Source organism: Vanellus vanellus (genome assembly GCF_965231255.1).
Source record: "Vanellus vanellus genome assembly, chromosome: 7".
Lineage (NCBI taxonomy): Eukaryota > Metazoa > Chordata > Aves > Charadriiformes > Charadriidae > Vanellus > Vanellus vanellus.
In genome coordinates, this window is record NC_138912.1 from 31,225,664 (window position 1) to 31,242,092 (window position 16,429).

A 16,429-nucleotide genomic window follows, 5' to 3' on the forward strand; every position below is an offset into this window, starting at 1 on the left:
ATACGGTCTAGTCTTCCACTTTACTTTCCAGAACTCTAATGCACGAATTTGATACTTGAATTTACAGAAAAAGAAGTGTTATAGTTATCTTTATAATATACTGGTAACAATTTATATGATGCTCAGATACCAAAACTTTCTAGCTAGTGTAAAAAAAATAAATCTTTAAAGCTAAGATTATTCCTGAACAAAGGCAAAAAGAGAATAGAAATCGATCTTACTTCTTGCTTGCAAACAAAAAGTGAACTCTACAGAGAAGTAGCCGATACATTTCTATAACGAGAAAACAAATTCTGAGATTTTACATAATTGTGTACTCACAGCTGAGATATCCACTTGCTTGGTCTTCATTTGCTTGAAACTTGAAAAACGGAGTGAATTTAGCAGGCTATACATAAGCATATACACGAGCACCTGCATAATTTTGTAACCAACAGCACATATTAGCCCAAATCTCTTAATTCGGATACCACTACACAAAAAGAATGTTGTATGCAGAGGGAACAAATACCAATTACAGAATCCCCCAACCCTTTGTTTTTAGTCTTTTTACTTGAAGAGCTTGAGGCAAATTTGTATGGATAAAACCAACATGTAGTAAACTAGCATATGCTCAAATAAAAGAATTCCTCGATTTTGAATTGCTTCTGGCTTTTCTGTAAGACAGGGATAAAAAACAGGAGAAGGAAACATTGGTTTTACTGTTGTGCCCAAATTTAGCCCAAGGAATACAGAGCCCAAACTCCTATAAAACCCCAAATAATTCTGAACACCATTAAACAATAAAAGTGATCATTAACAACTTATTCAAAGACTGTGGGGGGAAAAAAAAAACAACCCATAAACGAGGTATTAAAAAGTAGGGAATTATTTAGTTCCAGTATTACGATTTCCAAGTCATTACATTTTTAAGGCAAAATCTTATAGTAACAAAACACATAACTAATGTGTACTAAAATAAGGTTATTTACTTAAAAATGATACATTGGACATAATCTGTGTACAGAACAAGCAATTCATGGTAAACTCAATAAGGCACCTTCTAAAGCAGATGCTGTACAAAATACATTAGTGTGTTACATTTTTAAAGGAGTATTCTACACTTCTGGCATATAACACACACAAGAGTGTGACCATTTGTCTTGTTCCACTCTTCTTTCATATTTTATTTACATCTTCTCTAGGTTAACTACAATGTTAATTATTCTTCTTGTATACAATATAGTACATTTCATTTTGGGCATGGCATGTCAGAGCACAGATGTCACTACACGACGTGGGCTTCTACAATTGCATTCAAAGGTAAAATATTACAAAGCAACAGTTACGCGAGTTTGGTTCAAAAATCGGAAGTAATGCGCGCTCCACTTCTGCTACGCCAACCCAGGCTAATACGCCACGGCTCCATAAAGCACCGCGTTGTGCAACACTGCCAGCCATTTTCAGACATCACCCTATCTGGAATAAAGGTGGTGGGCACAGGATAGAGACTTCCGACTTCAGAGGCACTGACAGAAGAACGAGGAAGCGCTACATCGTTCTAAGAGTTGACAGATGATGAGCGTGTCACATCCCTTTAAAAACACCTGCAGTAGCCAAAGAACGCTTTTGAACTCAGTATCTTTGCTTTTCAAAATTTTAGACCGTTAAAATACAGTCTGTGAAGACAGCGTAGATGAAATGTATCCAAATGATTTGTTTTATAAACACATTCAAACGGTCATTTAGATCAAGATCTAAAATTTGATTCTAGACTACTATGGGGGTAACTTAAAGTATTAATTCCATAATTTATTCAATACTTCAAAATTGACTAATTAAGAAAATAATTGGGGAAAAGTGATGGATATTGGGAAAACTGTCAGTTTCTTGACTAAAACTCAGGAAAAATTACGTATTGAGTGAAATTCGGAATAAACACAAAATGTAAGCCTACATTTTTCTGCAGGACTATCACGTTTCTTGTGGAATTTACACGTTAAGCAGGAATACAGAAACTTTCCTTTCAGTTGCTGTAACAGTAAGAATCATATAAGTGACTCAAATTATTTTCCAACTAACTGAAATCACATGGAGCAGGTTAAATAAATACAAAAAACCCCCTCCGTATGTGAGTGTTTAAGAACTTCCAAGGCACAGTCTTAATACTCCTCAAGATATTTTCCACACTTCTGATTTTAACATTTAAAAAAAAAAAAAAAAAAAAAAAAAGAATGAAAACACATTTGCCAGTTTTGGGCGATAATTTTTTTGAATGACAAACGCTTAAAATTTTGACCAAAACGACATTCATCACAGTCTAACAAGAATCCTATTACCCTCCCTGACCTCAAAGGCTTCCGAACTCTACAGTTTTGCATAAAGCAACAACTTCAGTCTAGAATCTGCACTAAGTACGCTTAATTTCGTAAAAAATAATGGGCTAGCTTGAAGCAAAGCTTTTTTTCCTAGTGATTGCTAAAATATCAGTACGGACACACTTAGGCTGCAAAGAGTGAACAACTTCGCATGGAATGTAGATACATGCTCAAGTGCTTTATGCAACCAGGTCCTTTAGTGATAACATTTTTTGGAATATCAGGAATCAAGGAATGCTGAAGACCTCTCAGCTCCTGTTCAGGACTACGACAACTGCATATGCATGATAAGTTTGAGTATGAATCTAGCAACTGAAGTGCTGAAAAAATTAAGGTGAAGCTTAAGGCAAAAAGATTTTTTAGTTCTCAAAGATCATCTTTGCAGCTGTCAGCTCACATCTTCTGTGTTAAAGTGAGTGTGGAACCAATTCAGGTCTTAAGGCGTCTACAAAATCACCATCCTATTGCCTTGCAAATGCCTAAACAATGGAGGAGAAATTATGTGAATAATTAAAAACTAATCGAAATTCACACTTCCAAGAGTGGCTTCCTGAAGACTTGGGAAAACTTAACTAAAGAATTCACAAAACAAGTTTACAGCTAATAGTGTTGTGGCAACTTCTGAAAGAAATTAAAAAATATTCTAAATAGGAATGGGTTAATTTAAATAGACCTCCATGCTCTGAAAGTTTAAACTAGCAGGGTATCTACATAAACATTTTTCCATCTTATTGATAAAAATCCTAGGGAAGGAAAAACAAAAAAAGCTTAACGCTTACTTTTTTTGGCTCATACCAAATATTTTCCAACTACCTGTGCAAAAATTATGTGCGAAGACATGAGTAATAATTTCAAACTCATCATATATTTCTTGGCAATGGACGGAGAAATATTCTTTTAAAAAGCCCTTATCATGAGGATTGTGGCACAGTATCATATATCTCTTGCTGTTTTCAAATAAGTTAAAAATCATAGCTGACACACGAACTTTTCAGCGAGAATACATATTAATACTTAAAGGCATTACTGAACAAAAGTAATGACTTTATTTAAAAAAAAAAAATGTCCCTCAAAATAGCTAGTTTTCTATAAAATATGTAGAACTGTTAAATAAAGTCTGTACATCACAATAGAAAATAAAAATACTGCAATCTTTTGCCTGACCATTTACATTATGTGAACTACAGAATTAGAACAAAAAAGAAACATGTTAGAAGGTTGTAATTGTTCACAAATCACATTAGTTTTGCATTACATTGCTTTCTATCAGTTGTATTTTCAAGGGAAATCTAAACACATATCAAAACAATCTCCATGTACATATTTTAAGACAACAAAAAATCTGGCATAAATCAATCTGAAGTTTTAACATTTTTTCATCAATTTTAATATTATTCCTAACTTTTTTCTTCAAATCTCAACTATGGCATATGTGTGTGTGTGTGTGCGCATGTATCTAATTATACACATGTACCTAGGACTAGGTGTTGGTTGTTTTTTTTTTTTACCAAAGCACAAAACACACCATATAAATAACTTCCCTTTTTAAAGTTATCTAGAACAAGATTTACAGTACAAAGTTATAGGCACTTAAATTATCAAATAAGTTCAATGGTTCAATGGTTCCAATACTGTGTGTTCATTCTTCGGATGATTCACGCATTTGAAGCTTCAACTTGAGTTACGGTACTATTTTCTAACTTCAAAGTAGAAGTGCCAAAGGAGTTATAAATCAGTAATCCTGCCTTACAGTAACCTCATGGAGGGGTTCTGGTTTTTAAGCAACTTGTCTGGATCAGTGAAGAAAAGGAGGGAACTGCAGTTTCCTGTGCACGCCAAACAGTTGGCACAATAGGACCAAATTTTGCAATTATCTTGACTTATCTTCATGAATTATCTTTCAATGCCATTCCTCCCAAATGTGCCTAACTAGAACTTAAAACACCCACTGATTTACCTTGTCTCAAATATTAAATTCTGTAACTGTCCACGAAGTGGCCCACAGATGTGGCCTCCTGCATTTATATCAGGGCAAGCCAGCTCAAAATCTTCTGCACGTTGTGGATCTTATCTTCAACAATTCACACATGCAGTTTTCCTGGCCTTGACCTTTACCGTATTCTCTAATCTTCCAAGTGCCTGGCCTGTGTCTCCTGCCTTCCCTCTTTCGTGTCTGTAAACTAGACTTGTTCTCAAGCCTTTCAAAACTTATCTTCTGCCTAGTTTTGTCAAATGATGAAAAAGCATGCTCCTACAGCTGACTGATTCCCTCCTGTATGGAAAAAAGTTCAGAGCACGACAGACACCTACCAGTGAGTCCCAATAAAGTAGAACGGCAAAACACACCAGCAATGGTCTTTCTGTTGAGATGTTAAGTATTCTACAGCAAAAACACTGGTTGCATGTGGCATTGTGAAAAATATGCCAAACTTCATAGTCATCCAATTATGGAGCCACCTAGACTGTAAGTGAGATGACCAAGGCAGTCTATACCTCTAAAAGAGATTGTTTCAAGGTCTCTACAGACTCAGGTAGGTATGCCTTAATGTATTAATGGTTCATGTTTTTGCAGTTCTCCTTGTGACCAAAACAAGAATAGAAATAAAATTAAAAAGGAGATTCTGGAAGATAACTTAATGGCAAGGAGTAAATTCTGTAGCAAATCTCTAATTGTGGAGCCCCAAAATGCATGGAGCCCTGACCATAAAACTTTGTTCATTTAAATGGTTTCTTATCCATTCCAAATGACAGCAAAATAATCCTGGCACACGCATAAACACATAAAGAACTGTTAAACTGAGTAGTATCACAAACAGATTCATAACCTACAGGCTGTTTCACAAAAACTCGGTATGGATTGACTATGTTTTATCAGGTAGAAAGCAAAAAAAAAGCTTATATTCTCCATCTCTGTTGAATCCATATAGCTTGTTAGGCTTTCACAGAAAGCACTGTAATCTGAACATTCAATTCAGTACCCAGAGTTTTACTGGAGACTCACTAAGTATGACTGAAGTCTCAATGCAGCTCAAACAAAAACAAAACGTGTACTTTATCAAGGCTGTCCGTTTACGTAGCATGTAGTGTGTAGAGACTCTCAGTATCACAGTCTATGAAGTACTGAAAGATTTGATTAGCAGCCTGTAGAAGTGTGCTGAGAAAATACACTGAATCTCAGTTATTTCCTCTTTCCACATAGGTCTCACCCACTTTTGAGTGAAAAGATCTAGGAGTCCAGCTTTGCTCTCCAAAGTCAATTTACTATGTCAAATCTTTACATCTTGTGATTCCACCATCTTGGCAAGTGTCTTCTTGATCCTCAAGGCAGTGAGCCGCGAGGCAGGATTATGAGCCCAGCATTCAGACATTAATTTCAATATTGCTCTTAAACACTGCAAAATAAGAAACAAAGGAACAGCATTGTAACAACTGACAGAACTGACAGGTGTCTAATTTTGGTTCGCTGTCAAGCCCAAATCATAGAACTCTGAAGTCCAAATGTGCAACTTCTACATTTTCTGCAAAATTGCTGATGGAGAACTATTACAAATAGATCAACTAGAAAAAACCCCAAACCAACAGCCATGTCCCAATCCTCCTGTTTCCTCCCCTTCACTGCCTAGTATTACAGTAACTGGAATTAACTGAAGTGTTTCTTTAGTTTCACAAAGAAGCATTACCAGAACTTATCATTACAACTCAAAAACAGCGGTACAAAAATGGTAGCAATAAGAAGAAAAATGTCCATATATATGGCAAAAAGACTGTACAGAACTTTTTCACTGAAAATGAAGACGTGACAAAACTTTTTCCAGCAGTCAAAAAATAATACGGAAAAAACTGGGAACTCCTAAAAGAAATCAAGGATTTGGGGAAGCAAAGGGATGGCATACGGAGCCTGCTATGTGAAATAGTTACTATGTTCAAGCTGTGGCCCTTTAGAAACACATTTGGATTTAGTATTTCAGTTACATCATAGTTTGCCCTAGAACATACGTTAAAAAACAAACAAACAAAAAAGAAATCTACAAACACAGTGAAATCGCTTCATATTCCATGAACTACCTTAAGCGACAAATCAGTATGCTATACATTAAGACTCATAAAAGCAATTAAAAACTCATTTCGGTTTTAGCTCCAATCAAAACTCTGAAAATATTCCACTATTTACAAAGAGCTCAGTTAGAGCAGCATTCATACAGTTGGATGCTCCTTAAGGGTATATTCCCACTGAAAAGATACATAAAAAATGTGGTATTTTGAGTTGATTTCAAACGTGACTTTCTCCTATTGTTGCTGTGAGGTTTTAAAAATATCAGGATGTCTGAATGTGTTCCCTATTTTACAATGTTTTATTATTTTAAAAATTAAAATACCCTTCCGCATTAATGAACAAACTGAACTAATTTTTCCTTTCAGCATACTCACTTCATCACTATTCCATCTATTCGATACTACTGGGCGTAGGCGTTTGACACACACCACTTCTCGCATGTCCTCATAGGATGGATCATTTGGCACCATGTCATAATATGGCAACTGATACTCTTCAACAATACCTGGAGATAATTGTGAAAGATCAAGAACCATTAAAAAAATACATAGATTTAATTTATCTACTCTTGAGATTTCCTTAGCCAGGAGCAAAAGTTGACTCAATTTTGCACCAAGGCAAACATGCCAGTGTTATACTGTGATAAAAACCGAAGAAATTTCACTCTAACAATCAGACATTTAATAGAAAAGCTCCAATATTATGAATATTAATAGCTACAATAATTCCTTGCAGTCCCTTTGTCTTTGATACCCAATGTAGAGTTTGACATCTTCTAACCTACCACATGCTACAAAGAAACAGGGGGAAAGTGTAAGACGGAAGGATGGAAGAAGAGAATAAAAGTAAAGATCTATAAGGTCACAAAAGAAGAGTGAAAGACAAGGAAGGATCAGTCTTTCTGAGCAAGGAAAAAAAGCTTGAGATGCTTCACCGTAACAATCTAACAGTTCAGTGATTTTTCAATCTGTACTCTGGACAGACTGTTACTGCTACTTTTAAAGAATGCAGGCCTGTTGATATAGCGGGCTTGTTATATTATTTCCTGGAGAAGTATTGTTAAAGTGAGACAAGAGCTTGGTAGATTTTATATAGAATATTTAAAAGTTTACCTCCTGTGACGCAGCGCCGAGCCATTTCCCAAATGATCAGCCCGAAACTGTAGATGTCAGCCATGATGTATGGTTGGAAATGGTTTTTATTCAGGCTTTCATCTAGGACCTCTGGAGCCATGTAACGTTTTGTTCCCACTCTAGTATTCAAGGGAACATCAACTTCATTTGTGTCACTATATGAAAATATTAGGAAGTTAGTGAATTGTGAAGACATGGTATGAAATCCTGTATGATGCAATCACTACACTGCAAAGTTCCCATTTACAAATTAAATTCTTTCTTTTCTTTCCCTCTCAATAATACACTTAAAATACATTGTACCTCCCTGAAAAAGATTATTTAGAAAAACGATAGTGAGTATGGAAGTTGACAGTTTACTGCTTCTTTTGCAAGACACCGAAAACACATATGAAAAAACTGAATTAAATATTACAAAGATAAGTATATTTGGTAACAACTCAGAAAATTATTTGCAGAGGCTTATGCTTTCTTTCAGGCTCTATTGTAGCAAGAGACAACTCTGTTGAACTTAAAAAAGTATTCAATAATACTATTATAGTATTACCTTTTCAATTAAGTTTCAACTCCCTTTGCACTGTTCAAATTTTCTATGAGATAATTTATAATGAAATTACATGATAGTCATTACTATGAAAGGCTTGTGTTGAATAACAAATAAATTAGTCTCCTCTCGCTTTCCTCTATAAAGCTACTTCTATTTTCCACAAGAAGAGTCTTTTCATTGTTCTCTTAACAACCTATGTTCATCTTGATGCTTACCAGCATTCAAAGGAAGAACAGCATTTTCCTCTCAAAAATGAAAAAACCTGAAAGCATGCAACCAAATGACTCCATCTTCCTTTTAAACTGGGCATCTTGCGCATTAAAAAAGAATTATATGAAAGTTTTCCCACTACAGAGCATTTGTTCATCTACCTGTTAAACTTGACTGCAAGACCCAAGTCAGCAATGCAGCAGGTTCCATTTTTCTTTATCAAGATGTTTTTACTCTTCAGGTCCCTGTGTGCAATAGCAGGTTTGCCTTGTGTCCCATAAATTTCTGTGTGTAGATGGCACAGACCACATGCAGCAGAATACGCCAGTTTGAGGAGAGCCCTGTTGTCTAGCGTAGTGCATTTCAGAAAATCATACAAAGATCCGTTTTCATGATAATCCGTAATCAAGTAAAGCTGTGTCCAGGAGCCAGTGCCTTTAATATCTGCAGCTATGAAACCTACAAAATACATAAGCAAAGTTATAATTTATTTGTACATATTTTTTTTTTATGCAACAGATTTAGTAAGAATTCCTAAAGCTATATTGTCGTGGACTGTATCAAAGGATACCTGTTACCCTTATGAAAACGAATAATATAAAAGCTTAGATTTCAACTATACATGAGGTTACCATTCTGATCTTCCAGCAAAGAGATTGCAGACACATTTCCAACCAAGAGCAGCAAGATTCTACCCTTTTAATAACATTTTATTAGCCTACATTAAGGGACACCCAGCTGGTTATTCCAGAGGAGCTGACATATAACCCTCAAGCCACCCACTAAGAACTACTCTCCTCCTTCGCCTTCACATGAGCCCTCCAGTAGCCAAACAATATACTGCTTCCTTACCAAGGATGTTTTCATGACGCATTAAGACAGTTTGGTAAATCTCCGTTTCTCGGAACCAACTGGCTTCTTCTGTGGTGAAAAACACTTTCACTGCGACTTTTTCACCCCTCCATTTACCCATCCACACTTCACCATATCGTCCTTTTCCAACTTGCCTCACCATCTGAATTTGTTTGGCAATAGTGCGCTGAACCTAGGGAAGAAAAAAAAAAAAAAAAAAGAAAAAAGATGAGGGGAAGGTGGAGGAGATCAACCAAAAGCACCTGGACAAGCTGCTTCTCAAGCTTGGATTGCTTTGAATTTTGATCCCATCGTAAAATTTGTTCTATATTATTTTCCATTATTCCCATTGCAAACTCATTGCTGCCTCCGAGTTAGAATTGTATAGCAAACACCGAAAGATTAAATCAGCTCAACTTCTTATTTGAGATGCATTCTCTTGCAATTCTATTTTATAAAGAACTACAGTCATGTGTCTCACTGGCTAATTTTCATGCAAGTATTATATAGGATGGTGAATCAAAAATTATGAATCAGCCAATAAAACGCAAATCTATTTTATTGGACAGTGGACACGAAGGAAAAAAATATATCTGAGTTCACTCAATTCGATACTGGTCCACTCATTGCATTTTTATCTTAATGTCTGTAGGTTCTAGTTTTTCTTTAATTTTTGCTGATGCCAACAGACTTCCTACCATATAATCTAATTTTGCACTTCATTTTAGTTATGTGCAAGATGGGCTTTTGTACATGTTTAGTTTGTACTATATGTTTCACGGTAATTGCATGTAAAATAATTAACATACTCTATGGATAAACTGCTTTATTCTACACAATAGGTACAAACCAAACTTTATATTGGATGGAGTTCAGCAAAGAAAAATCTTAGTTTATGATTTACCAACAACGGTAGTCCTGATCCACTCCCAGAACTCTGTGACTGGTCAATAAGGTCTTTTAATGACTCCCCAGCTGGAATAAACGCTTCATCTTGTTCCAGGTCACGATTATAACAGTGCCTCTTTGCCATCGACTTACAGTAATGCCTGCAAAAATAACAGGAGAAGTTAAGCTGAACTCCAAAACACTCTTCAAAATATGCAGAAAATTGAGCTAGGCAGAAAGCTATTTAAATAGCTTTTTTTTTTTACTGTACAATTTTTTTCAGAAAGTTTTTTAATATTAAGAAGTTGTTGTAATACATGTAGAGGCATGTCAGTTTATTATGAGTCAGGTGGAAAAACAGCAGTTTTAATACGCAGGCCACTGCCAGTGTTACGAGCATAACATCACTCGTTTTGGTTTAAAGTAACAAATTGAACCTTGAACCATGGCAGATGAGGCTGGCACACGCACATTTCTACTGAAACTGCTAGAACAATGATCAGCTCTCCAGCACAGGACTGGAGCTGACAGAAGCAGGCATAGTCTCTTGAACTGCACCTGCATTAATTGCCATAGCTCAGCTCGTCAATTATTTAATTTTGAAACACAAACAGAAAAAGGAGAAGTTTATAAAACAAACCCTTGTCCCTATAGGTTTGCAAAAGCACTTCACAAAGGTAAATCTCAGAAATAGATGTAATTTAACTATCAAAATTCCTGTTTACTGGATGCTATAGCACTAAAGTTATATGTAGCTTAGAAAACTGTAAATACTTTGTAGCCAGAGAAAAGGATCAAATTCACTTAAATTCTATGCTGTGAAGAATTCATTTTACCAAGCGATGCAAACTGCTATCTACAGAAATGTGAAATTAAAACAGTTTTACTTGCAATCTATTTTTGTCAGAAATACATACGATTAACTGAGTACATTTACAAAATAACTGTTCTGTTCACACTCATTTGGGAAATTAAAAACTTTGCGAACTAAGAAAGCACTTTCCTTACTTGTAACAAAAGCAGCTAAATAAGATGATCATGACAATTATGCAGACTGCCATAGAAATCAGCACTGCCATCCAACGAATGCTGCCATCAAAAAGTCCATCTATTTAAAAAAAAAAGTAGTTAATTTTCCAAAGTCTATTAATTAAACATCTATTGAAAACAGTTTATTTAGGTATGATATTTTCATATACTGTGTATATGTATGTGCACAAACTGAAACACGGAAGGTTTTGTCTGAATATCAGGAAACACTTTTTTACTCCGAGGGTGATCAGGCACTGGTACAGGGTGCCCAAGGAGGATCAGGCACTGGTACAGGGTGGGATCTCCCTCCTCGGAGATATTCCAAAGCTGTCTGGACATGGTGCTGTGTAACTGACTCTAGGTGGTCCTGCAGGGGGACTGGACTAGATGATCTCCAGAGGTCCTGTACAACCCTCAACCATTCTGTGATTCTGTGACAGTAGTCTTGCCAAAGGTCAGAAAGGAACTAGACAGCTGATGCACATAACATATCAGTTCATAAGAAATTACACAAAATTTATAGTGTTTTAGTATCAAAGTAAGTATTTACATCAGAAAAGTAGAAATAATTTCATTTGGGTGACGACAACAACAACAACAACAACAACAAAAGGATTTAACTTGAGATTTCTGAGTCATTGGGCTTGGTTGACTCTTATTAGTTTGTTCTTAGAAACAGAAATGAAGGATTTACAGCAGTAAGATTCTGAGAAGGTATTAAGCAACACTTAAACCAGTACAACTTGTCTAGCAATAAATGAGTGAAAATGCATGAAAATATAAACTCTTTTCACTGGGAACAAAAGAAAGAAAAGAATGAATTTACAGTAGATAACAGTTAATGTCAGAATGCTTAAATTTTTAAGATACATTTATCATGGCCAAAGTACAGCACATGTCAAGAAAATAATTTTTAAAAGAAAAGATAACAGGCTGTGGAAACAGAATAAAACAGGATCAAAAGATCACATGCAGATCAAGATATGAGCAAACTGAGTAAGAGAATAAAAACACTGTGAGTGACTGATGGAGGAAAAGATTAACTTGGACGTGGCAGAACAGGAAAACTGGAAATAGAGTATGACATGTAGTACAGAGCTTTACATCAAAATTACTTAGTAAGGAAAAAATAGATCCGTGCAATACTGTAATTACATTTTCTCCTTTTTTTTTTTTTTCTGTTCATCAGGAAGAATCAAATCCACATAGCATTTATTTAGTAGCAGTGTGAACATCTAGGAGCTGTTTACCTGTACTATCAAGTGGTGGTAACGTTGGTTGTAAATCCTGATTGCAGAAGTCAGTCCGACAGCACTCAATTGTTCGACGTAATTGTGCTTTAGGTGAGTCCTGTTGAAGAATTGAATAAACATTCAGATTTTGAAGTGATCAGCCAGGATGGGGACAGGTGACACTACTGATACAACACAGCACAGACAGAAGTTTAAGCTATTTTATTTAAAAAAAACCACAAACCACACACAATTCAACCTCACCATTTAATGTAAGAGACGACTTCACAGTGGAAAACAAGCACCATTCTAATCTCTTTGGGTGCATATGTTCTACGTCCACATTTTTTTTATTTTTCATGGAACTTTTTTACTTGGTGCACAGAAAGAGATGGTTCCCATTTGCCATTTCATACATTGCAAAATTTTTAAGCTTGGTCAAGAGCAGTTAATTGCACATTAAGTAAATACTGCTCTTAAGACAAAAAAACCCCAATTCTTTTAGAAGTTATTCTCTAGCACTCATCGTAGTAGCACTGTTAGCTTCAAACACATCTTCAGTGCACCACATAAAAGATGGAGGGGCACAAAAATTAATCTGAAGGTAAGACGCTAATATAAATACAAGAACAATTTCAGGAGGTCATCATGACACCTCAGGTCTGATTTGCAGTAACCCTAAATATTCACAGCTATAACTGAAGTCAACAATGCTTCCAAAAAGCAGTGCTACTAACAACTACATTATACAGAAACGCAAGTCCTAAAGATTTAAAATTGAGCATCCAAAACAGTGACAGCATTTTGGAAAGGAAACAAAAAAAACCCCAAAGGCAAGCAACCCAGCTGGTGATTACCCCTGAAAGCTTTGTTTAATGTAAGCAATGTGACAAAAGAAAAGGCAAAATTCAGTCTTCCAAGGCAATATTCAGTTGCCTAGCTAGTGTTACATCCCTGCCTTCTAAACAAGTCCTTGCTTTAACTGTGTTTTCAGTTCCAACTTTTGTAACAGCTAAAGAAATTCTAAAGGCAGCCGTCTGCTTAATTATACCTCTTTAAATCAAAAGCAAGTTATACTCATGCAATTAACGACACATAAGTCTCCTAGAAAGGAAAAAAAAGTTGTATGCTGGACAGGAAAACATACACATTTGATAAACCGTGTACGTGTTCATGAAACTTTAAGGGGCTCTTGTGTCATCTGTGAAGACAATTCCTTATGATTATGGTCTTCTGTCAAACGAGCTGAAGAAACCACGAAATTCCAAATTAATCAAGAAATTCTGTATTAGAACATAAACTACTCAGATAAATTAGGCTGACTATAAAGTTGTCTCTTCAACTGAGGAAACAACTGACAGAAGTAAAAGGCTGATGTCCTCTGTTCGTTTTGTCAGTGCCTTACAGATACTTGCAGAGAACTCCAACAAGCCATAAGTCTATTCCAATCTTTGCTCAAACACCATTAAGTGCCCTTTCTGTCACTACTCACCCATGATTGTTCAGTCCCGTTCTCCTCAGTGGTAAATGGAAACATGCAAAATTCTATGACTGCAGTTGTAAACTACAGACATTTAAACTGCTTATACAGTTTCCATACATAATCTCCATGTAAACCTTAAGTTTTAATGATATCTCATTTTTTTTACCTTGCACTGGAAGTCTGAACCTTCATACTTCATGCAGCCAGAAGCAAGTGTGGGTTCTCCATGTTCATCTTCCTCAATGATAGCAAAGCAATGCCCATTAGTTCTGGAATAAACATATCAATAGTGCTTTACCAGCATGTTTGTTGTTTAATATGCAGCATTAGTTGACCGCAAACCCATTAAGAACACTAGAATGGCAATATCTAGAAAAATTCTTCTTTAACACAGCGGTTACCATAGTTTGAGAACAAAAGACCCCCCACAACAGTGTTTTCAAAAAGAACTCTGTAGGGATGTTTTCTCACAAATATTCTTTCTTTTACTTCCTCACCCCCTTCAAGATTGCTCGTATCCAACCACACACACAGAGTTGTTCAGAAACAACTGAGGGGGTAAAAGAGCGGAAATCTGACTAAACTGACCACAATTTTACAGGGTAAAAAGATTTAAAAAAATCACTTGTGTCTGATTCTTGAAACTGCAATGATAAACTCTCAAAGAGAAGTCCCAGTATGTGAAAGGTGGCTATTTCAAGGTCGAAAGCTCAGCCACACTTTCCCCACATAAGCTCTCTCAAATATTCAGCCTTTAGGGCAAAACAATCAAACAAACCCCCAAACCCCCAATCCATGCTGAAGTTAACAGTAACAAATAGATTAGATTATTTAAAAAAAAAAAAAAAAAAAAAAAAAGGCACTTCAACTCTCTATTTTCTCTTTATACAAATACTTTGATTTCTATACTATATGAAAATGTGAACAATATTTCTAAGGAATGCCAAACCAATTTACCATGGTAGGTATGTGCTTTCAATACCTGTAAAATTAAGATTTTATTAAGTAAATCAAAATTCATTCATTCTTTCAACACAGACACTAACGAAAACAAATCCAGAAATATTTTTGCTTGCCAATTTTTTTTATTTAAATGAATGTAAATAAATGCAGACTTGGGAAGCATAATTCCATAAAATACCCTGCACATGAACACTGCATAAGTGTTACTAACTCTAACACCTTTATTATCAGCATAATGTCTATACCACCATTAGCTCAGAGGCAAAAAAAAAAATCAGTAAGGCCTATACTGACTGCATACACTAGAGGGCGATAAAAGGCAAAAAATAAATATCAAAGAAATTGAAAGACAAAATAGTGGATCATAACTGAGAATTTTCTAGGTGAAAAACTGTGTTTGTAAAATACTACCTGTGTTTACATTTAAAAAGATAGTAGTGTTTACTCCACCTCTTTGGGTTGCACAAAAACCGCTTTATCTGTCAAGTGACAGCTTAGAGAGGCTTAATATTACGTGTTAAAGACTCAAATCACAGTAGCAAGTAATACGTTTTCCATTATGTATCTTTATATTATTCTTAAGGAAGAAAACAGAAGGGCCTTAAACATAGAACTGGAAACAAAGAGGAAACAGGAAAACGAAGGACATTTCACAACATGAAAAAGACATGTTAAGCAAACACATAATCAGTGCATGAGTCTGTTAGGATTCTTCTGCCTATCAAAGTTAGAACCACCCTCCTGTCCCTGTATGTTCAGAGGCTTTTCTTATTTTCCCCCTACCTTTCCCTCATACTCTACAACTAATGAACATGTAACAAGAAGAATTCCCAGTAAATGGCTATGTTAGTAATATTACCTTTTGACTACCAGATGAAGAAATATTAGACTGAGCAAGGAGGTAGTCATATCAGAAGGTTTAGATTTGGGTCATTTAGTACTCACCCGGTCACAAAATGCTACAGGTTACTTAAAGCCTCAGTCCTTCAAAGCAGTTGCTGGGGGCAAAATGACTGGTTGCAAATGGTTTTAAAGTACGGTGAAAGCAGTATTGTTTACATACAGATGGCTATGGGGTTTAGTGCTCAGCTCTCCACAGAACCAGCGAGTTTCTCATCAATTACAGTCAAATCACCTGACAGAACCTCAGTCAGAACTCTATAGAGATAGTTTGCTCTCTCGTGAGCAAAAATAAGCCTCTTCAAAGAGCCTCTTCTATCCTGTACGCAATACTTACATGCATGTGTTATTAATAGCATCATCTGGACAATGTCCTGAGCAGTAGCACTTAAGAAATGGTAAGGTGTCCTCTGGAGCCAGCGTTACTCCATTTGCTTGTTTCTTTTGGTCAGGATTTGTCTTCATTCCTGTGCCATGAAGCATGCTGTCTAGATTTTGACCTGGACATTTAAATAAATAAAAAAAAAAAATAAATTTTTTTGCATCTCTCATAACTGTTCAAGAGCTTTACAGGCAAAACATGACAATAGAATAATTATGCTAACAAATAACAAATAACTGAATTACACAAGATATAAGAACTCCCAAGATTACGGCAGAAATTTGAGTTAATAATTTTATTCTAGAAATACCTAGCTCAAATATTTTGTATCTTAACAGACCTTCCAACCATAATCAATATAAACAGAAAGAGGATATTTTCCCTTTTTGAGGTAGG

At 35.7% G+C, this 16,429-nt stretch overlaps 1 protein-coding gene across 3 annotated transcripts; it reads right to left on the bottom strand.

Moving 5' to 3' along the window:
* Positions 1 to 5,623: 5,623 nt before the first annotated feature.
* BMPR1A (bone morphogenetic protein receptor type 1A) lies at positions 5,624 to 16,149 on the bottom strand (the record flags this gene model as incomplete). Of its 3 annotated transcripts, none has more annotated exons than XM_082486754.1 (10): positions 5,624 to 5,749; positions 6,786 to 6,916; positions 7,524 to 7,699; positions 8,463 to 8,760; positions 9,154 to 9,340; positions 10,058 to 10,202; positions 11,050 to 11,149; positions 12,330 to 12,423; positions 13,955 to 14,057; positions 15,989 to 16,149. In XM_082486754.1, 10 exons carry the CDS (start codon positions 16,132 to 16,134, stop codon positions 5,624 to 5,626), a joined length of 1,506 nt encoding a protein of 501 aa, XP_082342880.1. The 3 variants fall into 3 exon arrangements, with proteins under 3 accessions (XP_082342880.1, XP_082342879.1, XP_082342881.1); XM_082486753.1 differs by having other exon boundaries at positions 9,154 to 9,346; positions 15,989 to 16,134; XM_082486755.1 differs by lacking the exons at positions 10,058 to 10,202; positions 11,050 to 11,149; positions 12,330 to 12,423 and having other exon boundaries at positions 9,154 to 9,346.
* Positions 16,150 to 16,429: the final 280 nt, after the last annotated feature.